This window comes from Microtus oregoni, unplaced genomic scaffold (genome assembly GCF_018167655.1).
Source record: "Microtus oregoni isolate MIOR12 unplaced genomic scaffold, Mior012 000094F_ref0000399, whole genome shotgun sequence".
Classification (NCBI taxonomy): Eukaryota; Metazoa; Chordata; class Mammalia; order Rodentia; family Cricetidae; genus Microtus; species Microtus oregoni.
The window spans coordinates 3993781-4020319 of NW_024544707.1; the positions used below are offsets into that span (position 1 = coordinate 3993781).

At 35.4% G+C, this 26539-nt stretch overlaps 1 protein-coding gene across 1 annotated transcript in view; it reads left to right on the forward strand.

Annotated features, from left to right (window-relative positions):
• The window catches only part of LOC121442727 (transcriptional regulator ATRX), a 164998-nt gene that overhangs the window by 90267 nt on the left and 48192 nt on the right, over positions 1 to 26539 (forward strand). The window contains exons 11-21 of the mRNA XM_041644329.1: positions 6333 to 6466; positions 6885 to 7061; positions 8954 to 9047; positions 10329 to 10431; positions 12814 to 13038; positions 17111 to 17252; positions 18230 to 18339; positions 19469 to 19615; positions 19761 to 19938; positions 23178 to 23315; positions 24487 to 24662. Of these exons, the coding sequence (XP_041500263.1) occupies positions 6333 to 6466; positions 6885 to 7061; positions 8954 to 9047; positions 10329 to 10431; positions 12814 to 13038; positions 17111 to 17252; positions 18230 to 18339; positions 19469 to 19615; positions 19761 to 19938; positions 23178 to 23315; positions 24487 to 24662 (1624 nt within the window). The remainder of the gene's footprint in view (positions 1 to 6332; positions 6467 to 6884; positions 7062 to 8953; positions 9048 to 10328; positions 10432 to 12813; positions 13039 to 17110; positions 17253 to 18229; positions 18340 to 19468; positions 19616 to 19760; positions 19939 to 23177; positions 23316 to 24486; positions 24663 to 26539) is intronic.

Below are 26539 nucleotides of genomic sequence, written 5' to 3' on the forward strand. Positions count from 1 at the left end.
AATTAACATATTTGATGGTTACTCATCTGATTTTGGTAGAAGTAGTGAAACAAGTCCCTTTACAGTTTCATTTGAAATATATTTACAGTTGACCCCCCCCCTCTATATATATACACACATATGTATGTATGTGTATATATATATATGTATATATATATTTACAAATTTGCTAGCCCTAGAATTTTTTATGTGGCTTTTTTTAATGGGTTTTGTTTGGTTAGTAAAATTATTTTGAGTCTTTATTGTGCTTTAAAAACAGCATTTGAAATAAAGAATTTTGTTCCTTTTTCTTTTGGGATCAAATGTTTTGAGTATTTAGCAGTTTTAAGGTAATTCTTTTCCATTACTTTTTTGATATAGTTCTGGTAAGTATGATCAATGAAGTCAATGGAGGTGCCAGAGACAATAGAGTCCGCTGGCTAATGAGTCAACTAATTGCAAGTGTTAGCAATTTTATTTTTTTTTTACTAGATGGCTCATCAAAGAAAAAAATAGTTTTAGTATTGAAGACCTTTCTCCTTCTGTGGATAGGGCTTAGACAGACTACTAAATACCCTTTCTTGTTTTCCGTTCTTTGATGATATTGGGACTTTGAGCAAATAAATATTTTGCCAGGATAAAAAGTTTACAGTATAGTGTTAGCCAATGTAACTCATTTTTCTGACCTGATATTCTTTGCTTTTAACTTCTATGTTTTAAATGAATGATTTTCATTTAATTCTGTTTTTATTATAAAAAATATTGAATATTAAAGATCGAATTCCTTAATATGACTAAATGTCCTATATTGACGTTAATGTATTTTTTCTCAATAAAATTCCTTTAAAACTTAGAATTTTTTAAATTTGCTTTTTGTTTATTTTTGAGACAGGGTTTTTCTGTGTAGCCCTGGTTGTCTTGGAACTCACTCTGTAGACCAGGCTGGCCTCAAATTCACAGAGATCCACCTGCCTCTGTCTCCCAAGTGCTGTCTCCCAAGTGCACATCATGCCCAGCTGCAATACTCATTTTCTAATTTATTGTAATTTATGCAGAATAGCCCATGTATAAAATATTAATAGCTATGGGCAATCCCACTTATTTACTTATTTATTTATTTTAGTTTTTGCAGGTCTGGAGTCAAGACCAGGTTGGCCTTGAACTTATAGATCCACTTTCCTCTGCTGTTGGTGCACAGGGATTAAAGGCATGCACCATCACCTTGGGTTCTGAATATAAGTTCTTAATTTCACACAGCTTTTACCTTGATAGTCTTGATTTTTTTTGAAAATTTTGATATTAATTTTCCTGATACTCCTAGCAAAAAGAAAAGAGGACTACTTGTTTCTGATGACAGACGTTATAGGACATTTGATTGAAGAAGTGATTGGATGAAGCTGTTGTTTATCTTTTGATTATTTACTGAATTCCTATGAACTCTTATCATTTTGGGGTATAGATCATCATGGCTTATTTACTTTTTTGATAGAAAACTTCACATTAAGGAATTTTGAAGTTGTATTAAAATAATATACTAGTATAAAGTTTAAAAATTTCTATAATAAGTATAAAACTTTAATCTTTGAAGTAAATGACAGTGATTAAAATAATGCCTTATACTCTGCTGTAAAATATGTATTTACTCTTCTTTTCTCACTGAAAATAGTGAACATTCCTTAACTTTTCACCCTGTAATTGTTTTACAAATAAACTTGGAAAGTATAATGTGTGCTTTATGTTATGTATACTCAGAAACTATGTCATCTAAATAAAATACATTTAAGCCAATGATCTATTTTGTTAGCTGTATATTTTAGACAGAGTTTCTGTCCTGCCTGGTCCGGTAGCCATTCAGTCCCCAAGAAACACACAGAGGCTTGTAATAATAATTAACTGTTTGGCCTATTAGCTCAGGCTTATTATTAACTAGCTCTTACAACTTAGATTCACCCATAATTCTTGTCTTTGTTAACTACTTGGCTTGGTACCTTTTCTCAGTGCAGCATCTTCTTTCCTCTGTGTCTGGTTGGTGACTGCAGACTGAGCCTTTTTCTCTTCCCAGATTTCTCCTAGTATGGTCACCCCGCCTAAACTTCTTGCCTGGCTACTGGCCAATTAGTGTTTTATTAAACCAATATAAGTGACAAATCTTTGCAGGATACAAGAACATTATCTAACAGCCATATATTCCATTGTTGCACTTTATGCAGATTGTAGAACAACAATTCTTAATAAACTTTGTTAATTTATTACCCTTTCAAAAATGTAATTTTAAGTTGAGAAGTTTTTTTTCTTTTTGTTTTAGAGCTTCTTAAATAGTAAAATTGTAGTTGTAGGATGTATTACGTGATGTCATTTTACTCTATTGTAGATATAAAAACATACTGACATGTTTATATTTAGAGCTCTTTTTTTCAAAAAAGAAAACTTTGATTCTTTGAATTGTAAAGACATAAAAATTGACTGTGAATTGCATTTATATGCATATGAATGCATATATAGTTGTCTTTTGGAATGACTTTGATGTGTTTGTCCTGGTATTCATTAGCATTGTCATTTGCTGTCTCTCACCAGAATGTATGTTCTTGACTTCTGGTTATATATAACATTTTGTGTTATTTTTGTTATAGCTTTTTCTAAAGTGTTCTGGTACTGGCGATCCATCCAGATAGTTCCTTGTAGAGAAATTCACTTTTTTTGAATTATTGATTTACATATCAGCAGGAGGCAGTTTTTTTTCCTGTTTAAGCGCTTTACCGAGGCATTCATTACTCACTTATTTTTCAGATCACAATTTCTAACAGATTTTTTTACTTTCTAATTTTGTTTTTCTGAGTGCTTTTTTGTGTCATCAGGCTCATTTCTTTTCATTTTTGCTTATTTTAGTAGATGAGGTGTAATAAAATATTATCTTAGCATTTGCTGTGTAATTTAGAAGTCTTTGTTTGTATGGACTTGGGGGTCCTATCTTATGCATCATCCTGTTCATTGTTTGTGGGACTATACCCTCCCTCCATATTGTTTTTCTTTCTACACTCTTCTTTCCCTCCCTTTCAGGAAAATGGAGGCTCTTATTACATCAGGCTCTGCCTGGGTATACTGCCACAAGAATGGCACAGCCTGTGCCTTTAATGCTTCCGATAAGAGTCCTGACTGCTTTGAATGCTCTACTTGGTCCCATGGTATAATTTTGATCATTGAGATTCCAGGCGGCACCTTGTTGCCTAGATGAATTTCTCAGAAACATCCTGGAAAGCCTCAAGAAAGGAACTTCAGAGCAAACAGAATCAACTAGGGAACATGACTATACATCCATCACATGCATACCAGCATGGGTCCAGCTGAGGCCTCAAATGATGCTTTGCCAGCCTCAGCTGGTTCTCAAGTGATGTCTCTGTGGCTCATGACTCCAGAGTTAAGGTAGTGGAGTTTCCCTAAAGTGGCTCACTGTTGGCTTTGTAGGTCGGACACATTTCACCTCAGCATGCTTTCTGTTCATATTGAAGTTTGGTCTTAGCCCTTAGGTCCTTTGAATTATAATTTTCTGATGTAGCAGAATTTATGTTAGGATTATAACAGTCATTCTTTGACATGAGGCTTGAACCATCAATCATTTAGCTTTTTAAATTTATTTTTATCTCTAAGTTTATGTGTGGGTATATGTACCAACTGTGCAGGTGCCCACAGAGGCCAGGGATGTTGATTACCCCAAGTGTTGGAGTTACAGAACGTTGTGAGCTTCCTGATCATGCCGGTGCTTGGCATTAAACTTGTGTCCTATGGAAGAGCAGTATGTGTGCTTAACATTTTGCCACCTCATTAGTTCCCCATCAGCTATAATTTATGTGAAATTATTCAACTTCCTTAGTATCCTTTGCTATAAATAAGATTTTACTTTGGTAAGATAATGTTACAGGGCAGTTTGAAAATGCCCTAGTCTTAAACCCTAGTCTTAAAAATCTTAAGAAGTCTCCACTACTCTGTATTTAACTTGTGATTTAGAGAAAAATGACCATTCTCTGAAATTTGTGGTTTATCTGCTTCTAAAGTGACCATAATTGTTTCCCATACTTTAACATTACTGAAGGTTGTTGACAAGTTGTAATTCTTTAATGCGTGGTTGTGCTGTCATTTTCAGTGATTTATTGTATAATTTATTACTTAACATATTGTATCACTGTTTACATTAATATTCCTTTGTTATTTGACAATCTAAATCTTGTGAATACTTTAGTTAGATTTATATATTCTAACTTCCCACTTAGACATAGTCTTAAGAGTCTAGAATTTGAAAGAGGAAAAATCCTGTGATTGCTTACAGTTAACGTTTTTATAGTTAGCATGAACTTTTAAAGCTCTTTGAATTTGTGGTCACAACCAGAAGTCAGGTTACTACATTGACATTTAGAGTAAGAAGATTCAGAATGTATTGTCTTACCCAAATGATTTTATAGATCTTCTTGTAGCCTCTAGTGAAATACAGTTTTCTGACTCTAATCTAACATCCAACATGTCATGTACAAGTTTTATATATAGACACATTTTTAAAGACTCTATTACCTAGCTTAACTTGAGAAAGATTTTTCTTCCTAGTTGATGAGAAGTACTGATCTAGTATGTATTTAGAATGATTTTAGAAATCATCTTCTATAAAAGATCTTTTCTTTCAGTTCTAAAGAACTTTCCTTTATTTGGTAATGGCTTATGAATTTGAGGAAGAATTAGTGGATTCTCTTTATAAACTGATGAAAGTAAATGATACTTGTTATTTTTTCTTGTCTAAATACAATATTGCACCCCTTAGTCTACTGTTTATAAAATGTTTCCTACAAGCCAGAAACACTGATCCCTATGTATAAGAGCAAAGCTTGCTTCCTTAAACTTATAAAGAGTTAATTTGAGATGATTTAGTCTATAAAATCATAGCAGAAACCATCAGAAAAATAGTCATCCGTGGCTTCCTTCATCTACTGGTGATTTTCTGTGTTGTTTTCTGATCTATCTGTGTGAAGGAGATAGTTCAAAATGGCATATAATGAACATTTCTGTAGCTGTTTAATCTGCGTCTTACAATGTAAATAGCAGCGAACATTTTATCTGTCAAAGCTGAGATCTTGACATATTACTGCTCCTTACTAAGAAGGGAATTCTTTATTGAAGTGAAACATCATGCTAAGCAAGGTAGAGAGGGTTGAAACAACAAACGTGGCCAGGTTTGGTAGCACATATCTTTAATTTTTGCACTTGGGAGGCAGAGGCAGGCCTCTCTGAATTCAAGGTCAGCTCGGGTTATATAGTGATACTCCGTTTCGAAAAACTAATGAAACATAACCCAAACAAAGGTTCTGTAGTCACAAGAATACCACTTTCACTTAATCAGGCTGTCTTGATTGCCGAATGGCTGTTTACCTCATAAATGTTAAGTCATGACAAGGTTTTAGGATCTTGCTATAAGCTTTTCTTTTATTAATTACGGTGATTTACAAAAGGATACCTAGAGCAATCCATGACCATAACTTGTACAAAAATTTCATTATTGCTTTTATTTTACACTTTCAGATATTTTTCTTAGTTTAAGTTTGAAATTACCAAGTAGTGTATTTTCATATTAGTAAAAGGTGTGCCTTCATTAAGCAGTTTTTCTATTAGCAAATTTGTCTCGAGAAGCATCTTGAGAAATTGTATGAGCAAAGCTATTTTTCTGTATTTTTCCTGAAACTTCAAATTCTGTTATAATAATACGCGTTCTTTCACCTTATAAGTGGCACTGATGCCCCTTCAATGCCCCAGCTTGACTAATACTAATGATTGATGGTTGCTTCAGTATCGAATATTAATGGTGTTACTTTGGTTAACCTTTTTATGAAGAAAAGTGAAATTAAGGTCCAAACATATTATCCTGTAGTTGACGTGCTGTCTCCTATTAGATTGTTTGTTATTCACTGCTTTTCTAAGATTTTGTTTTCTGTTAAGTATCCCTTTCTCTGCAGATTTGAACTTCTGTTGTCTGGATAAGTGAATTTTACTGTTGTTAGCCTATCTCACATGGTAGTCACTGGAGGATGGCAGCATCAACTTTTGATTGGTCAAAATACTTAGTAGACTATATCCCTGAGAGTTTTTAGTACATTAAAAAATTATGTGGAATTGAGGAATGATCAGTGAACATTTTCAAGAGTGTTCATTGGTAGCTTGTGCTAACACATGTTTTTTTTTGGCTTGTCTCATACTTGCAATATAAAGTCTGTTTGACCATATTTATTTTTATTTTCATACAGAGAATTTGATTTTAATTTGGTGTACTTTACCCCCCAAAATACAGTTTTTTATTTATTTATTTTTTTACTCCCAAGAATTGCCAAGAAGATGCTTTTAGAAGAAATTAAAGCCAATATTTCCTCTGATGAGGATGGATCTTCAGATGATGAACCTGAAGAAGAGAAAAAAAGAATTGGAAAACAAAGTGAAGAAACACCAGGAGATGAGGGTGAGCTCCCCACAGAGAAGTTGCCATGTTGGATTTATAGTATATTTCCTTAGCCATTTAATCTGTGAAGATTATCTGACCAAGAAATCTCAGGAAATGCATTTGAGGGTTTAAAAAATATTTGAAACTTTATTATCACAAATCATTTGTATGCATTACGATAATTGTGTAAGTTATGCTCGTTGTTTCCCTTACTGTCAATAAACATGTAAACAAAATAGTTCTTATTTTAAAGTGTCACACACTGGTGATGGTTAGTCCATAGTCGGTAACTGGGGCTGGTAAATGACTACCTGTTATCAGTGGTGGTATTAAGGTACATAAATTGTGCTAATTGTGAATGGAGAGAATAATTTTAAAATGTACTTAAAAGAAAGTCTGTTGATGAGGGCTTTTTAGATATATTTTCTTCATTTAGAAGCCCCAGATCAAGTCAATTCTGAATCAGATTCAGATTCCGAAGAATCTAAGAAGCCAAGATACAGACATAGACTTTTGAGATACAAACTGGCGGTGAGTGATGGAGAATCCGGAGAAGAAAAAAAGACAAAGCCTAAAGAACATAAAGAAGCCAAAGGAAGAAATAGAAGGAAGGGTAAGACATTTTAATTTTGATTTTAAAGCAAATACTTGTTTTGTGAATGAGTTCTCATATTCAAATTTGAGTATATCTGTTCAGACACTTTAACGCTTCTCCTAAGAGAGCATCTGTACATATCTGATCTCATGTTTGGTCCCAGTGCATAACTAGAAAACTCTTAACAGTTTTGCCGTTAATGGTCTCTGTAGTTTTAGAATTCAGCCTATCTTACACCTTAAAACCAGGAATATTTTATATTTTAGCTAGGCAATGGTGGCGCACACCTTTAATTCCCAGCACTCGGGAGGCAGAGGCAGGCGGATCTCTGAGGTCGAGGTCAGCCTGATCTACAAGAATTAGTTCCAGGACAGGCTCCAAAGCTATAGATAAATCCTGTCTCGTAAAACCAAACCAAACAAACCAACCAAACAAACAAAAAAACCCAGGAATATCTTAAAGTTTCTAATGCTGTGATAAACACCATGACTAAAATCATGTTAGGGGAAAAGTTTATTTCATCTTAGAACTCTGAGGTCACTCAATTACTGAGGAATGCTGGTTCCTAATTATTGATCAGGAACACAAGCAGAGGCGATAGACAAACAAGAACAATTTGCTTACTGACTTATTAGTCAAGGCTTGTTCATCCTGCTTTACGATTCAGGACCACCTGCCCAGAGCTGATCACCACCCCTTTACCCCAGTGCACATCAATCATGAATCAAGAAAATGCCCTACTGTCTTGCTCACAGGCCAATCTACTGGAGACATTTTCTCAGTTGCTCTTCTTAGTCCCCAAGTGATTTTTACTTATGTCAAGCTGACAAAAAACTTTAACAACAACCAACCAATCAAACAACTTAAGCAATACAGCAGACAAAGGAAGAAAATTACCCATGGCAGTCAACAGCTGACTTGTCTTGTGTCTCCCTCTTTATAGAGGAGTCATTATATCAGTCTTGATTTCAACCAGCAATCTGCCTGCTGTTGTTTCTCTTTTCGAATCCTTAGGTCATGGCTTTCTGTGTCCTGCACATGGTTGTTAATCATCTTCATTGGCAGAAAGTTTATAATCATTTTACCTTGAGCAGCCTTGTTTACTTGTACCCAGACTTACTTCCATTAATTTACCTTTGATTATTACTTACATATGTATGGCTAATTCTCATTTTGTTAATTTATATAGTACTAAACACCTGCATTTTAATATTGATGTACAGTTTTATATTTATAAATACATGTTTAGTATACCTTATCTAATATGCATCGTACCAAAAATGCTTTAGTTTAGTGCGTTTTCCCTTTTTTGAAATATTGATATATAAATAATGAGATCTTGGGAAATGGATCCTTGTTAGCACAAAATTCATGTATTTGTCATCTCTGCCTCATGTACTTATGCAGTATTCCCAGTGCACCTGCATTTTGGTAGCAACTTAGCACATGAGTTTAGATGTTTTCACTCATAGAATATGTTGATATTCATAGACTTCAGATTTTAGTGCATTTCAGATCTGATTAAGGCTGTTTAGCCTGTACCATTTGAATCATTAACTGGTTTATCATGTTTTGGTCTGCTTTTTTTTCGAGATAGAGGGTTTTACCATGTATCCTGGGCTGTCTTGGCACTCCTTATATTGACCAGGTTGGCCTTAAACTCACAGAGATCCTACCTGCCTCTGCCTCCCTAGTGCTGGGATTAAAGGTGTGCCACTATGGTGGGCTTGAATACTTGAATTTGGTATATCTTATGTAATATATACTCTCTTAGTAATATATACTCTCTCTTTTTCTGTCTGTCTCTCTCCTTTTGGTGTTTATATAATTCTCTAGTGTTTTAATGTGAAATGACTAAATGGATTTTGTTTCTTTTGAAAACTATTTACTCATTTCTTTCTAAATTCAAGTGAGCAGTGAGGATTCAGAAGACACTGACTTTCAAGAGTCAGGAGTTAGTGAAGAAGTCAGTGAATCTGAGGATGAACAGCGGCCTAGAACAAGGTCAGTATTACACATATTTTTGTTTGTATGTCTCTTTTGCTTTATTTTGCAAAGAAGGTTAGGAATTGGGCCAATGAGATGGCCCAGACAGTAAAGCTGCCTACTGCTAAGTTTGATGACCTGAGCTTGTTCTAGGACCCATGTGGTGGAAGGAGAGAATTGATACTGGTAAGCTATTCTTGTTTCCCTGCATATGTACTCTGGCCCCCTCCCTCTGAAGAAGGGCTATGATTGATTGCAAATAAAGTTACACACACACACACACACACACACACACACACACACACGTTTGAAATTAATTTTTGAAAGTGAGAAAGCTCAGTGGGTAAAGATAATTTCTGATAAGCCTTATCCTTGAAAATAAATTGATACAAAGAGAGAACTGATGCCTACAAGTTTTCTTAACTGCTACACATTGGTGCTTTCTCTCTCTCTCTCTCTCTCTCTCTCTCTCTCTCTCTCTCTCACACACACACACACACACTTATACACACACACAGGGAATAAATGTGTTTATGAAACCCTTAACATTGTGCAAATTAATGTATGTTAATAAAAATTAAGAAAACAGATAATTATATTTAGTCTGTAATAGTGGTGATGGTTGAACTCAGGGCTTTATGTGTTTTTGACAATGATTCTACCAATGAGGTACAGGCCCAGACAGATCTTCCTCTTTTTCTGCCCCTCCTTTCTTCCTTTTTTTTTTGCCGGGAGGGAGGGGGGTGGCTGGGCAGTGTTATATAGCCAGGGCTGCTGACTTGGAGTTTCTGTGTACCTGTGGATGACCTTGAACCATTGTTACTCTTATTTTCACTTCTTGGGTGCTGAGATGGCAGGTGTTTCCTAGCACCATTTTACTCTGTGGTAGGGCTTAGACCTAGAGCTTTGTGCTTTGTAGGCCAGCGCTCTACCACCTAAGCTACAGTCCTAGCTCCTCGTTAATGTTTTTAATTGCTTGATTTTGATTTTGTAGTGCTGAGAATGAAACCCCGCAGTCTGCTGCATGCTATATGCATGCCATACATTTGAGCAGTGGTGTTCAGAAAAAGTCAGTGTTATTAATACTATTAAAGTATATGCTTAAAATTGCTAAGATGCTTAATTTTATGATTTGTGCCTTTTATTATTACTAAAATAATAACATGGCATATGTATGCTGCTCAGTGCTGTAGTATGTGTGCCAGCATATACATGATCCTGGCATGGTATTTCCAGAATAGTAATACTCATCAGTAAGCATTTTATTTTACTTTATTTTACATTTAAAATTTTCTTAAGGTCTGCAAAGAAAGCAGAATTGGAAGAAAATCAGCGGAGTTATAAACAGAAAAAGAAAAGACGACGGATTAAAGTTCAAGAGGATTCCTCCAGTGAAAATAAGGTAATAATGGCATTTGTTGTTTGTTTGAATTATTATTCACCCATTATATTATACTTCATAGTAAGGTCACCATTTTTGTTTGTATTCCATTCAGTAATTACATTTTATTATTTAATTCTTGCTATTGTTGAAAGAATCATTTGTTCTTTCTTATTCTTTGCCTTTAGCAGAAAGTCTTTAATTCATTTTTAATGTTATTGTATTCACATTTAAAACATTGTAATATAATACAATCATTACCTTTTTATGCAAATTGGTACTTTGCCTGCTTGTGTGTCTGTGTGAGGGTGGTTGATCCACTGGAACTGGAGTTTTAAACAATTGTGAGGTGCCATGTGGTTGCTGGGAATTGAACCTGGGTCCTCTACAAGAGAAGTCAGTGCTCTTTCTTAACCACCGAGCCATTTCTCCAGCTCCAAAACATAACTATCTTCATTCATTTTTTTCTTTGTTTAAATTCACAAAAATACTTTTTTCACACAGTATATTGGTTTCCTCTTTTGAGATAGGATTCATGTAGTTCAGCCTGACCTTGAACTAACTCTGTTTCTGAGGTAGGCTTTGAATTCCTGACCCTCTTTTCTCAGCTTTCTGAGTGCTGATGTGAATATAGGGCCTCAGGCATGTTAGATACCTACCCTTCACTTGAGACAATCTCCTAGGCCAGAAGGCTTTACTTTTTGAAAAACTAACTTTGGAAACATGTTAGAATATACTATTTAATGGCCTTAATTGTTTTCACAAACAACAATTTCAGGCCCACTGGACTTTTCAGAAGTTTAAAACATAATTTCTGTGTGTGTGTGTGTGTGTGTGTGTGTGTTGTGTTTAATGCCATGTATGTGCAGGTAGGACTCCAAAAGAAGGCAATGGATTCCTGGAGCCATTATGAGTCACTGGATATGGGTGCTGGGAATTGAACTCAGGTCCTCTGGAAGAACAGCAAGCCCTTTTAACTAGTGAGACATCTCTTCAGCCCAAGGCCAACTGAACTTTGTCATTTTTCTGTCTGATTTCTATTTTGCTTCTGGTGTGCTCTGATTTATGAATTTGACATTTAAAGTACCTTTTACAATAAAATATTTGCTTTCCTTCCTATCTTATTTTGTTGATGAATTGTTTTCAGGTTTAATTCATGTTGTAGTATATATCAGCATTTCATTTTTACGTCTGGATAAACTGTTGTATATGTATATCACATTTTGAGTATTCATTCACCTGTTGTTGGACATCGCTTATTTTCCTTTTAATTGTTTTGAGTCAGGCGATTATAAACATACCTGTAAATATTTGTTTTTATTCCTGCATTTAGTTGTCTCTGGTATGTGTGCAAGTTGTAATTGCTGGGTCAGATTTCCACGTAGTTTTTCTATATTGGTTACATCATTTAGCATTCTTAAAAGCACTGTACTGCCTCATGTTCACTGACATTTAGTTTCTTAAATTTTGCTGCCTGAGATGATCAAGACTCACAGGATACTCCAATCAGGACTTGATTATAACTCTAAATTTTCTTTAGGTTCCTTATAAGATTATCAGTGCCCCCAACCAGCTGGAAGTAGCCTAGAATACTATGCCCACATTCCCAAAAAATGGACTATGGATATTTTCCTTTGTTTTTTTTTTAAAAGAGGGGGAAAGTGGTGCAGGAGAATTTGTAATCTGTCAGTCATGTGTTAAATAAATGTTGATTGGCCAGGCAGGAAGTATAGGTGGGAAAACCAGACAGGAAATAGAAATGATGCAATGAGAACAGGAGAATTCTGGGAAGGAGGAAGTTGATTCCTCCCACTCCTGCCCAGATTACTGAAGCAGCAGGATGTGATCTGCCCCACTGAAAAAGGTACTGAGCCACATGGCTAACATAGATCAGAAAAATAGGTTAATCAAGATGTGAGAGTTAGCTAGTGAGAGAGGCTAGAGCTAATGGGCCAATCAGCTTATAATTTATGGAGACCTATGTGTGATTTTTCTCTGGGGCTAAACAGTTGTGGGGTACTGGGCGGGACAAAAACCCCAACAACAAGCAGGCCCCCTTTTTGTTACAAAATTTGGTTTTATTAATAATAATAATTACAATGTGCATAAAACGGTACCTAATTGCAGTTTTGAATTTTTTCCTCTGACCTGTCAGTTTGGATATCTTTTCATGTTCTTGTTAGCTATTCGTATACAGTTTTAAAATTAATACCTGTTTGATTCTTTAGCCCTGATTCTTTTCTTTTGTTCTGGTTTAATTGAAGTTTTATTCAACACTTGTTTATTTCTGGATATAATTAATAAAGTTTTTCATCTGCCCCTTGTTGGCACATTACACAATTTAACATGAAATAAATGAATTAGAGCACTTTTACTGTTTTTCTCTGTATTTGAATTCCACAGACCCATTCTGAAGAAGAAAAAAAGGAAGATGATGAGGAGGAGGAGGAAGAGGAGGAGGAGGATGAAAATGATGATTCTAAGTCCCCTGGAAAAGGCAGAAAGAAAATTCGGAAGATTCTAAAAGATGATAAACTAAGAACAGAAACCCAGAATGCCCTTAAAGAAGAAGAAGAGAGACGAAAACGTATTGCAGAGAGAGAACGTGAGAGAGAGAAATTAAGAGAGGTAGCCACTGTATTTCTGTGATATATAACTTTTTTTTTTTTTTGGTTTTTCGAGACAGGGTTTCTCTTCTGTAGCTTTTGGTGTCGGTCCTGGAACTAGCTCTTGTAGACCAGGCTGGCCTCGAACTCCCAGAGATCCGCTTTCCTCTGCCTCCCGAGTGCTGGGATTAAAGGCGTGCGCCACCACCGCCCGGCGATATATAACTTTCATAGACATATGTCACAGATGCATACAGGTTTTCAAGAGTTGAATGTCTTAATAAACTGTAGATTTTTAGGTAAAATTCTTTTACACCAGTGTTAGCATGCTATGCTTATTAGGCTATGCTTGTATAATTAAGGATTTGAAAACAATTGAGACTGTTACATGATAACAAATGATTGTAATATTGTTAGTTAGGAAAATGACTTCCTTTGTAAAATTTCTTTTTAGTTTCTAAAATTGTGTGTATGGGGTACATATGTACCATGATGCACATGTGTTTATCAGAAGGCACTTTGTGATTGGTTCTCTCCTTTTGCTTTTATGTGGGTTCCACTCAGTTGTTAGGCTTGTGTAGAAAGTACCTCTATCTGCTGAGTTCTCGTGTCAGCTTTAAATTGATTTTTTTATATGTATAATTTTTTTTAAAGTTTGTTATTTTAAATTATGGGTTTATATGTATGTCTGCATGTGGGTTTGCTTCATATGTGTGTATGTTTGCCCATGAAGACCAGAAGACGGTGTCAGGTCTGTTGGAATTGGGATTCTAGGCACTAGAGCTGCCTTTCAGAAATGGGTGCTAGGAACTGAATGCTTGTCCTCTGCAAGAGCAGTATGTGCTGTTAACCTCTGAGCTATCTCTCTAAGCCCCGGGATTTCTCTTTTTGAATCAATTTTTTAGTGAAAATGCTGTCAAATATATGTGTGGAAAATTATATAGTAATCCTCCATGTATCTTTTATTCCAGCATCATCCATTACTAACAGTACCAGATTTGTTTCATATATTTACCTACTTTTGGATTATTTTGGAGTAGATTCCAGAATTGGTATCATCATCTATTAATAGTTGAGACTATAGCATTAAAAAGATAAGGATATTTTAAACATTATTATAAGGTCATATTATTTTTTATTTCTTCAAGTTATAAGATTTTGAGAAATGTGTTCTTTTTAAGTTGCACTGCTTTGAATTTCTATATTTTTATTTTTCTGTGTTGTGACCTCTATAACCTTGGGATACATACACCTGTTGACTTTTTATTGGTGTCTTTGTGAGTTGCCTTTTATGGTGAGCTCATTCCTTATCAACACTCAGAACCCAATATAAAGGGAACCCAAAATTAAACCAGATATAGGAATAAATTTATAATGAGTAAATGCCAGCTACGACACCACTAAGAACCATAGGAAAAATAATAGCCAAAATAATGATAGAGAATAAGCTATGAAGTGAAAATTACTGTAAAAAAATAATAATGAATATACTTAATCTAAAATGAGTTAGGGAACTAAGCAATGAAAGCATATTATATGGAAGAAAAGAACTTCCCATCTTTACTAGCAGGTGCTACTCATGGTCACAGTAAGCTTTTCTACTGTGGTCTGGGTAAGTGGCCAGCTCCTGTATGCAAGCGAGGTTGGCAAAGTTTCCAAGACAAAAAGTTCTCCCTCCACGTGCTTGTATGCATCAGAACCCAGGAGAAGGATGCAGAACATTCTATACCATAGTAGAGGGGGAGAACTCATATTCCCTGCTACTTTGTGTAATGATCTCAGAGGATTCAGATCTGCCCAAGGAAAGAGGTTGCAGACATCAAGGGGTTTTCTGCCTATTTGAAAATGTTTGCATCCACTTAACCTCTTTAAAGAAGATAAATTCATTATCTTACCATTATTAGAGAATTTGGGAGTGACTTAGCTAGGCATGACTCTATTGGATCCTCTGCTCAGTGTTTCATTAAGTTTAAGAAATTAACCAGGGCTATCCTTTTGTCTAAGTGTTTTTGTTATTTTCTCAACTCTTTAACATGGTGTGTTTCTTGCAGTCACGTACATAGTCTCTTTCTTCTTTCTGCTACATGCTTCTTTCTGCTACATGCTTCTTTCTGCTACATGACATGTTGCTTCCGTTTTTTGCCCCATAGGAAAGCATTTCAATCTTTTGAATGGCTAACTTTGAGTTCAGGCCTACTTAGGAGAGTATGTTTTGAGTAAGTCTGAGTTAAATGATGATTATTCATATCTGGGACTCATATCACATTGTATTTATAGGTCTTAACCACACTCAACGAGGGCAGATTATACAGGACGTTTATACCAAGAGGCAAGAATGCTGGTGCCATTTTAACATTTTGCCTACCATATCTTGCAAACAGGCCAAGGCATTTTAAGAAATTAAATTTTTTGTAGTGGCTGTTCCTTGTGATATGGCATGATACCGTCTATGCTAGGACATAACTGTTGAATACTTATTATGTACTAAATTCTTAATATATGCTGCTTTAATTTCCACAGTTCCTCTGAGGGCTCTTGAAACATATTCCTAATTTTCAAGTATAGAAACTAATGTTAAGAAAATTTACATAGCAAAATGAAATGGAATTTGGACCTAAATGTATATGCTCAACTCTGTCTCTCAGTATTATTCTTGATGTGTTTATCACTTCAAATTTCATGTAAATTTAGTGTCCTTGTAATTCATTACAAACCTGTGATTTAATTTCCAATCTTTATGTATAAAATTTCCTAGTTTTTTATGTTTGCTTCAAGATAACTTCTAGGCTAGATGTGGTGGTAAACACCTGTAACCCCAGCATTTAGGAATGGGAGAGAGGTTGACTACCACTTCAACGGCATATTTTGTTTTTCAGTTTTTAGAGACAATGTTTCATGTTGCAAAGTTTGTTTATGAACTCAATATTTCGCTTAGGCTGTCTTTGACCCCCTGATTTTCCTGTGTTTACTTTCCAGGTGGTAAGAGTATAGGCTTTGTTACTATGCTTGACACAACGTTTTGTTTAGTTTTCTATGTTAGGGAATTGAGCCTTAGGGCCTGGCACGTGTTAGGCAAGCTCTCCTATCTAGCCATACCCCACTTCTACAATTTTTCTAATTAAGAATTTTTGTTCGTTTTTTGCATGTGACAATAAGTTGTTCACATAAGCATTTCTTTTGTTAAAACATCATTGGGTTTGGGCTATATGTAAGCAGTTTTCTAGGTCTAAGTCTGTTGTTTAGTTCCTATCTTTAAAGTGTTAGTTAGGGTTGACAAAAAATGAGTGTACACATACTTGTTCTCGTGTGTATGTTAAATTAAGGTTTTTGTTAGTATATTTGTATTTGTGTGTGTGTGAGGTGCATATTTATGTAGAACGCAGAGTTTAGCCTGGAGTGTCATTCCTCGGGAACTATCAACCGCACTTAAGATAGGGACTCCCAGGGACTTGGAGTTGGCCAGGTATATTATGCTGACTGGCTTCTGAGTGATAGAATCTGCCTTTCTCTACTACCACAAGGGATAGCTTGCTTCTTTCCTTCTTGCCTTCTTTTGTCCTTTTGTTCTTTCCCCACTCCCCTGCCTAATTACCTGCCTGCTCACCCTTTCTCGTTCCCTTCTTCCTTCCACGTATTTTGGGGATTGGACTCGTGTCCACATGCTTGTACAAGCAAGTACTTCACTGACTGATAGAGCTATTTACTTAAAATCCTACTTAATACAACTGTATTCCAATATTTTGGGTGCTATAGTGATTTCAAGTCTATATGAAATTTTCTTTTTCTCTGGAAAATATGAACCTGGGTATAGGTGTGTTTATGCTTTGGAAAAATCTATCTTAAGATTGATGCTAAGCTGGTGGCTAACGCCTTTTATCCCAGCACTTGGCTCGTAGAGGCAGGTGGATCTCTGTGAGTTTCAGGCCAGCCTGATCTACAAGAGTGAGTTCCAGGACAGAAAGGACTTAACAGAGAAACTCTGTATTGAAAACAAACAAACAAAAAAACAAACACAAAACCAAAAACGATTGCTACTCCACCATTGCTTGAAAGATTTCTGTGAGCTTAACTATCAACAACTCCCTTTTTTGTAGGTGATAGAAATTGAGGATGCCTCACCTACCAAGTGTCCAATAACAACCAAATTGGTTTTAGATGAAGATGAAGAAACCAAAGAACCTTTAGTGCAGGTTCATAGAAACATGGTTATTAAATTGAAACCCCACCAAGTAGATGGTAAGAAGTTATTAAATGATTTAATCACTTTTAGCTAAATTTTACCTATATTTTGTTTTCTTCTGTTTGTCTAGCATTTTGCTAATCACTGGAGATACATTATAGAGCAATAATATGATTACAGCTGTTATAGATCTTACCAGGAAGGGAGAACAAGTTTTGGTGACTGCAAGCATAATGTTTTAAATTGGCAAGAAGTGCTCTTACAAGTGGGAAGCAGAGTACATAGTGCTTGGCTAGAGCAGATAGGAAGAAACACAGTTAACCAAAAGTTTTCTTAGGGAAGTGCCATTTCAGCATTTTGAAGTAAGTGTTTTATTGATTTTCTTACATTAGTATTAGGAAGTTATTCAACTGTTCCTATTCTCTGCTGTGTTACTATAGAGCTACTACTTTAATTTTAAATATAAATGTGAAGTAGTCCATAAGGGAAATTGAGCTGTTCCTACTTCTTGGATTACCAGCCCTGTTTATTGTTCAGTTTCTATTGCTCAACGAAGAATTTTCTTCCCGGAATAGTTTTCTGGTTGATTCTGTAGCCTTTAATGTGTATTTGATAGGAAGCTCTGCCCTCTTTGGTTAAAGTTTCTGTTTTTCAAGTATTCTTCTACCTTTTAAAGCTATCTTAAGGTATAGAGAAATCTAGTGTTATACTTTAGGGTATTTGAACAGACATCCCCCCATTTTCTGCTTGTGTTTTAGTTCTTTAGCAGGAAAAAAACCAGTTCTATTTGTATTAAGAATGTCTTTAGTCAACAACAACAACAAAATATCTTTAGTGCCCATTGTTTTTTGAATGCTATTTCTTGGGTGTTGGAGAGATGGCTCAGTAGCTAAGAGTACTTGTTGCTCTTGTATGGCAGCTTGGTTCGATTCCCAGCACTCATATAGTATACATTTAGACACATAAAATAAATGTTAAAAAACAAAATCTAAAAGCTTACTGTTTCTTACAAGTTTTGGTTTCTCATTCTTAGGTGTTCAGTTTATGTGGGATTGCTGCTGTGAATCTGTGAAAAAGACAAAGCAATCTCCAGGTTCAGGGTGTATTCTTGCCCACTGCATGGGCCTTGGTAAGACCTTGCAGGTAAGAGCTATAGGAAATAAACCTAGGGCTCGAGAGATGGCTCAGTGGTTGAGCACTGACTGCTCTTCCAGAGGTCCTGAGTTCAATTCCCAGCAACCACATGGTGGCTCACAACCATCTGTAATGAGATCTGGTGCCCTTCTCTGGTGTGCGGGCATACATGGAGGCAGAATGTTGTATACATAATAAATAAATAAATAAGTCTTTTTTAAAAAAAGGAAATAAACCTATTCATTTTGCACATATATTAATAAGTGTTTTGGATTCTGCTGTGTTTTAGGTGGGTGGTAGAGATACAGCAGTAAAGAAGCATAAGGTCCCATCTCAAGTATTGTATATTGCATATTGTGGTGAGGAATGAAATTTAAAAATGTACTTTCTGATACTCTGTTAAAAGGGGAGGATCAAGAGTTAGGGTAAACATATTTAAAGAGATGGTGTTTTTGTATGCATATTCATATATGTGCATAAAAACAATGGAAAAAGAGACCATGAATTAGCTAGAGAGCAAGGAGGAGTACGTGCGAAGTTTCGGAGGGAAGAAAGGGAAGGCGGAGATGATACTATTGCTTTATAATCTCAAATAAAAGAAAAAGTTAAAAACCCAAATATTCTTGACAGCACTCCAAAAAGAGTGATGTTTGTGTAAAGGTGCTGATAGGATTGAGGCAGTGTGCTTGCAGGTGTGACTACCAGCAGCTTCAAGGATACCAGGTGAAATTTGTTTTTTTCCCAAGACAGGGTTTCTCTGTGTAACATTCCTGATCGTTCTGGAACTTGCTTTGTAGACCACGCAATCCTCAAACTCACAGATCAGCCTGCCTCTATCTCCCATGTGCTGGGATTAAAGGCATGCACCACGACTGCCCGGCCTTCTTACTGAACTTTATAGTTTGTTATGGTAATAAAAGTTTAAAGTCCTTTTCACTACTAAAACTCCTTCATTTCTAGGACTGGTTTTAATGTTATAGTTCTTTATCTATATTTTGTATGGGTTTGGAATTATGATCTTGCTTTTTTTGGCTGGCTCATTATTTAAAGCAAACTGAGTAAATTGTGATTGTTTGATTTTTCTAATTTGTTTTGTGTATATTTAAATGAAAATGTAACTTTATTTACTTTATTGTAGGTGGTCAGTTTTCTTCACACAGTTCTTTTGTGTGACAAATTGGATTTCAGTACAGCTTTAGTGGTTTGTCCTCTTAACACTGCTTTGAACTGGATGAATGAATTTGAGAAGTGGCAGGAGGGACTAAATGATGATGAAAAAGTTGAGGTAACATTTAGTTATGTTTCCTATTGAAGCAATAGCATGAGATTCCTATATGGAAAGAAGATTCTTAGTTACTAATGCACATTTCAGTGGCAGTATTTAAAACTCAGTTGTTTTAATAGCTACTGTTAAACCTTTATTTTTCAAGGTCTCTGAATTAGCAACCGTGAAACGTCCTCAGGAGAGAAGTTATATGCTACAGAGATGGCAAGAAGATGGTGGCGTTATGATCATAGGTTATGAGATGTACCGAAATCTTGCTCAAGGAAGGAATGTGAAGAGTCGGAAACTTAAAGAAATTTTCAATAAAGCTTTAGTTGATCCAGGTAAGGTACTATGAGCACTGACATGACAAAGCCAGTTGAAATATATGTGTTTATCTGTAATTTAAGAGGTATTAATTGAATACTTATTAAGTAGCCAGTACTTGTTTCCTTTGTCCATTAGGTTTTATTTTTTCTTAGTTCTAAATATAATTTAAATAACATAAAATCATCTTTAATACTTTTAGCTATTGAGTTTTCGTGTTACGATCTGAGGTTGGTGTATTAGAATTTTAACTATTGTATCATTTCAGCAGGTTTTTTTCAGTGTATCTTGTGAATGGTTTTAAACAGTTTTTAAAATCAGGCATTGTGGCATGTGCCTATAATCATAGCCTTCCCTATTTTGACAGGGATGTCTCTGTGACTAGCAGAGGGTCATCTTTGCCTTCTGATCCTCCTGCCTCCACTTCCTGAGTGATGGAATTATTGACATTAACCCTGTAACATGGTTTATGTGATGATGTGGTACTACAGATTAATCCCAATGCCTCATGCATGCTAGGTCACATCCCCAGCCTGAAATTTAATTTTGAAGTAAGTTTTATATGCTGGGCATGGCAAATCATCTGTAATCCTAGTATTTCTGAAATGGAGGCAGTAAGATCATATGTCCATCTGAAATAGGATGGGGCATGCACTAAAGTAGCTTAGTGGGTGAAAGCTGTTATTCTGCATGCCTGATGATCTTAGTTCAATTTCTGGGAATTGGTGCAAGAATGGATTCCAGAATCAGTTCAAGATGCAATGACTTATTTTATTTTTAAATTTCATCCTACTTAGTCTGAGAGAGAGGGGAGGGAGGGTTTGAGATTACAGTAATGAGTAGAATGGATGAATGTAAACATATGTGTTCCATGGCTTGCATGTACAGAGGACAGAACACAACTTTTGGCACCTTTTCACCACCGTGGGTTTCTGTAATAGAGCTCATGCATTTGCAACTAGCCTCAGCACTTTGACTTACTAAATCATATGTCTGGCTCCCTTTTATTTTAATGGTGGTCTGAATGCTATTGGAAACTGGAAGCCGGTATATAATTCTGTATGCTTCTGTTTTCTTTGTCCACTACTTTGAGATTCTTAGACATTCTCTTTGGCTCCTAGTTAGTCCATCTCGGATAGCAATTTACCAGTTATTTAACTCATGAGCACATTGCTGCCACTTCATGAATTTTTGCTTTCTTAGCCACCAACAAAGTTGCTACAGTTTTAGGTGAGAAGAGGAAGCTAAGAGAATATACTCAAAAGATTTAAAACAAGACTTAGTGTTATGTGACAGAGACTGGAGGTAAAGAGACAGATCACTATAGAGCCAAGAGCAAAAAAATGTAAATAATTCTTGGAGAGACTAGTAGATCAGAGGACAAGCAGGAGCTCTTAGGAACACAAAGGAGAGGAGGGCTAGTTAGCTGAGTAAATGCCTTCAATTCTAAACCTTCTATGGAATTAAGTCTATTGCTGTTCAGCTTCCCAGGAAACAGTTCCAGGTGCTAGGTGTACAGTATCCAGCTTGCTCTGAAATGAATGGTTTTTTTTATGTAGTCTAACATTGCTTTAGTAAATTCTGGTTAATGTGTAATACAATTCTAAATGTAGTTTTAGGTGATATGATGCTTATTTTACTTTAAAATGTATTCATTTACTTTAATTTTTAAGTTATTTTTAAAGTATTTTTTGTGTAAGTGTTTTGCCTGCATTTATGTCCGTACCATGTGTGTGTCTGGCACCTGAAAATGCCTGAAAAACTTGTGAGGTCCCCAAGAACTGGAATTACAGAAAGTTATGAGCTGTCATTTGGTCCTTGGAACTGAACCTAGGTCCTTTATAAAAGCAGCAAATCCTCTTAGCCTTTGAGCCATCTCTCCAGTCCTCTTGTTAGTTAATTTTTAAGTTTAAATGTCTAGGTTATCCTTGTTATGACTTCAATAATACTTTGGTTTTCCATTAGTGTTTTGTTAAATTGTGTGTGTATGTGTGTGTGGTGGGGGTGACAAGGTTTTTTTCTGCATAGTTGAGGTGGGTTTTGAATGCTTGATCCTTCCCCTGTCCTTGTCACTGTCCCTTAAGATTAGAGATAGTTTTAAGTCTCAAACTATTTATTTGTATTGCAATGAGTATCTCATAATATATACCATGTATAACATATACCAAGAGGAATGTGTTTAAAACATAAAATAGTCTCAGCATTTAGTGTTATTTTAAATAAACTGCAAATGTTTTATGACTTCTTGTAATTAGTTTTTATCATTTCCTTTTTAAAATACTTATTTTTATTTATATGTGTGGGTGTTTTTGCCTGCATGTATTTTTGTGCACCAGGTTCATGCCTGTTGCTCATGGAGGCCAGAAAAATGTGTCAGATCTCTTGGAAATGGAGATATGGATGGTTGGGTGCCATGATTTAGGTGCTGGAGGTGGAAGCCAGGACCTGTGGAAGAACATCAAGTTTTTATAACCACTGAGCCACTTCTGTATTCAGCCCCTATATTATTCCTTATAGAGTTTTGATATTTGTCTTTTTCATATATATATATATATATATATATATATATTCTTTGTCTTTTGTGATAATTTTAATGTAATCTATAGCCAAAATATTATCTTTGAAGATATTCCATTCTAATTGTTAAAAGTGCTTAAGCATTTTAAAGTATCTTAGTTCTAAAAGTTATTTCTTTTTTTTTTGTCATCCCCCAGAAGATAGTTCTTTTTGAAAAACCCAGGTGTGTTGGGAGTGATCTTCTTCACTTGTATTTCTCTTGCTCTTTTTATGTTGGTTAAGTCTTTTGTTTATTTGTTTGCTTGTTTTTCAGGCAGGGTTTCTCTGTGTAGCCCTGGGTGTCCTGGAACTTGCTCTATAGACCAGACTTGCCTCAAACTCACAGAGATCCTTCTGTCTCTGTCTCCTGAGTGAGTGCTGAGATTAAAGGCATGTGCTAATATCACCTGGCTTTTGGTAAAATCTTTAAGCTTTAGTCTTCAAGGTTTATAGACCTTAATATTATTTATAGTAATACTTTAGTACTTGGCTGTGGTTGCTTTGATTAATACTAATCAGTGCCATTTCAACCATACATAGTGAGACATAAAATATGATTGTGCTTGTAATAATGTTACTTTCTTTCAAGACCAACATTATAAAATGATTAACCATAGAACAGCCTTTTTAGTTTCCAGGAACAGCCTTTTTAGTTTCATTGGGTTTAAATTAAGCATTGTTTTTGTATACATTTTTATAGGCCCTGATTTTGTTGTTTGTGATGAAGGCCATATTCTAAAAAATGAAGCATCTGCTGTTTCTAAAGCTATGAACTCTATACGATCAAGAAGGAGGATTATTTTAACAGGAACACCACTTCAAAATAACCTAATCGAATGTGAGTTAATATACACCTTTATGCTCCAGAATGCTGTTGTTGACTCATATAATTTTGCATTGTTACCATTTTTCTTCCTTCTGTTTGTTATAGTCCCTTACCATGATCTATAGTTGATTCTTCTGTAAAAGAACAACATGCTCATAAGTGAAATGCTGTATGGATAGGAGTAGCATACCACAAGACATGTGCTGTTGTCATTGCTCAGATATAGCTAAGGAAACTCAAATATTTGAAAAAGTATCAGAATTCTTTAACGATTGCTTTAAAATATACAAAATGTGTATGTGCTTATTCAGTGTGTTTTATAAGTTCATATATCCAGTTTGGAGGAAGTACTAGTAAGGAAACAAAAAGAGGCTGAGTGTGGTTGTATACACCTTTGATCCCATCACTGAGGAGGTTTATCTTTGTGAGTTCTAGGGTTGCCAATACTACACAGTGAAACCTCCCCTCCACTTGCAAAAAAGTATAAAAAGAAAGGCTGGTTGTTAACAATTTTGGAAGAGAAAACTGAAATATACAGAGAGGTGCCTGTGAATATCCTTCATTTTCTTGGAATGGAACAGCAGCTTATTTAGCAAATTCCAATTGTCATTATAGAGTTTCGTGTTTTCCATTTCATCAGGCTTTTTATTTGTTTGTTATTTTTTCCCATTGTTCTTTTGTTCTCCTTACTATAGAAATGCTATTTTACATTGTGGTGCTGTTTAATATAGGGCAAGTGGTGGCACCTTTAAAGGCTTGCACAGCTGAATCAAGAACAGTCTTAGCTGCGTCATAGTAGCTTATTATCTACTTTTATTACTTTTATTTTGTATTTATTTTTCTTACAACATGCCCTCACTGACCATAAAATCATCATTTTAGTTATATATACTTGTTTTGTTTTTTCCTGTAAAGAATAGTGATTTAGAATCAATCACTTTTTAGAAGAACTAGGCCTAGGGTTTATGGATGGTCTCTTTCAGTTTCTCATATGATTTATGTAGTTCTAGATCAGACTTAGAACCAGATATTTTCCTAAACTTGACTTTTTCTCCTCACCTCCCTTCTGCCTCCGGTTTCCCTTCCCTTTATAATCTGAGGTTTTGGCATGAGTGATATATTGGGGAGTTTTTCTGGGTTTCCATCTTTAATGTTATTAATGAATCAATATTTTGTCTCTTAGATCATTGCATGGTTAACTTTATCAAGGAAAATTTGCTTGGATCCATCAAGGAGTTCAGAAATAGATTTATAAATCCAATCCAGAATGGTCAGTGTGCAGATTCTACAATGGTAGATGTGAGAGTGATGAAAAAACGTGCTCATATTCTCTATGAGATGTTAGCCGGATGTGTTCAGGTACAGATGCTTCCATAATAAGAATACTGCCATCCCACATTATTTTCTGAGTTCAAGCTTCAACTACTTTTGTTTCTTTTTCATTTTTAGTTTTGCATCTCTTTAAAAATCTGCCATTTATTCATATTTGTAATATGTTTCACAGTTTAAGAACACAATTGATTAATGCTCTTGCCCCATATATTGCTATGTTCATGTTTAAATTCATTGTTTTAAGATGCACAGCTGTTATGATGAAGAAATTCTTTTTTGTACTATGGCATGGTGTTCAGAACCTCATTGTTTGAAATAGTTGTAGTAGAGGCTAGTATAAACTAAGAGTTGAACTGATTTTAAAGTAATCTTTAACATATCATTTTAGGGGCTGGCAAGATGGCTTACTGGGTAAAGGTGCTTGCTGTACAAGCATGGCAACCAGAGCTTAATCCCTGGAATTTCTGTAAAAGTGGAAAGAGAAAATTTGCTCACAAGGTTGTCCTCTGGGCTCCACATTTATGCTGTGACACATGTGGTTCATATATTCATTCACTCTTTAGTCATACATCCATTCACAGACGCACACACACATGCACACAATGGTTTCGTTACTTTCGGGTATATATTGAACAGGTTAGTAGTGTTATTTAAGTAAGACTATTGGTGAATCCATATTTATAGATAGGTAAATATCTTGTTATCAATTCAGAAATTTAAATATCTACATTCTCTCCGAGGACAATAAACCCTAAGGGTGGCTATAAACATGATCCACAGTGAAGCAGAATATCTTTTAGGATGGCTATAATGCTGTCATAGAAGACAGTTGTGTTTGATTAGGTTGGCTACATGTACTCATAAGTACTTTGTTTCTTTACTGCTGTTATTACCCAAGTAGTAAGTTGGGATTTTTGTTATTTTGTTTTGTTTTAAGTAGTTATTTCTATTCACCTATTATTAGTATTATTTTCTGTCCCTACAGTAACATGGTGCCATTGGTGTTTCTTTCTTTTTTTTTTTTAAGCATGATTTATTTTCTTTTTTTTTCTTTTTTTAAAATATTTATTTATTTATTATGTATACAATATTCTGTGTGTATGTCTGAAGGCCAGAAGAGGGCACCGGACCTCATTACAGATGGTTGTGAGCCACCATGTGGTTGCTGGGAATTGAACTCAGGACCTTTGGAAGAGCAGGCAGTGCTCTTAACCTCTGAGCCATCTCTCCAGCCCCATGATTTATTTTCTTAAAGGGACAAACATAGCTTCAGAAGTTATGTGTTGGTGTTTGGCATAATTCAGATTGTCTTAGAGTTTGAGTTTTGTGTGAATGTGTGTGTGTTTTCCCCCTTTTTCTCTTTTGAGATGGGTTTTCTTTTTAGCCTAGGCTGAATTGGAAGCCTTGATCTTCCTGCCTCAGCATCTCAAGTGTTAGGATCACAGGCATATGCCTCAACAGTTGGCTACGTGACATTTTTATTTTTTACGAGACAGGAGGTTCCCTGTGTAGCCCTGGCTATACTGGAACTTGCCAGGCTGGCCTCGAATTCACAAAGATCTGGCTGCCTCTGTCTCCAGAGTGCTGGGATTAAATGTGCACACTACCACTGCCCTGCCTATGTGACACTTTTGATTCCCATGACACTTTTAATTCATGAGTTACATGAAAAGCAAGTCATTTTTGATAGCATTACTTACCACATGACTTCTCCTACTTATACTTTTTTTTAAATACCGAAAAGATTATCTTGAGAACTTGAATTTTCATCAATCGTTCACATGTAACCACTTTATTTTAAAATCTGATGGGCATGTTGCAGTATCTTTTTTTAAACCAATGTATCATTATATAGTCATATGACATATATTAAGTATAGTCATACGTGGTTTCTGTTACAACTT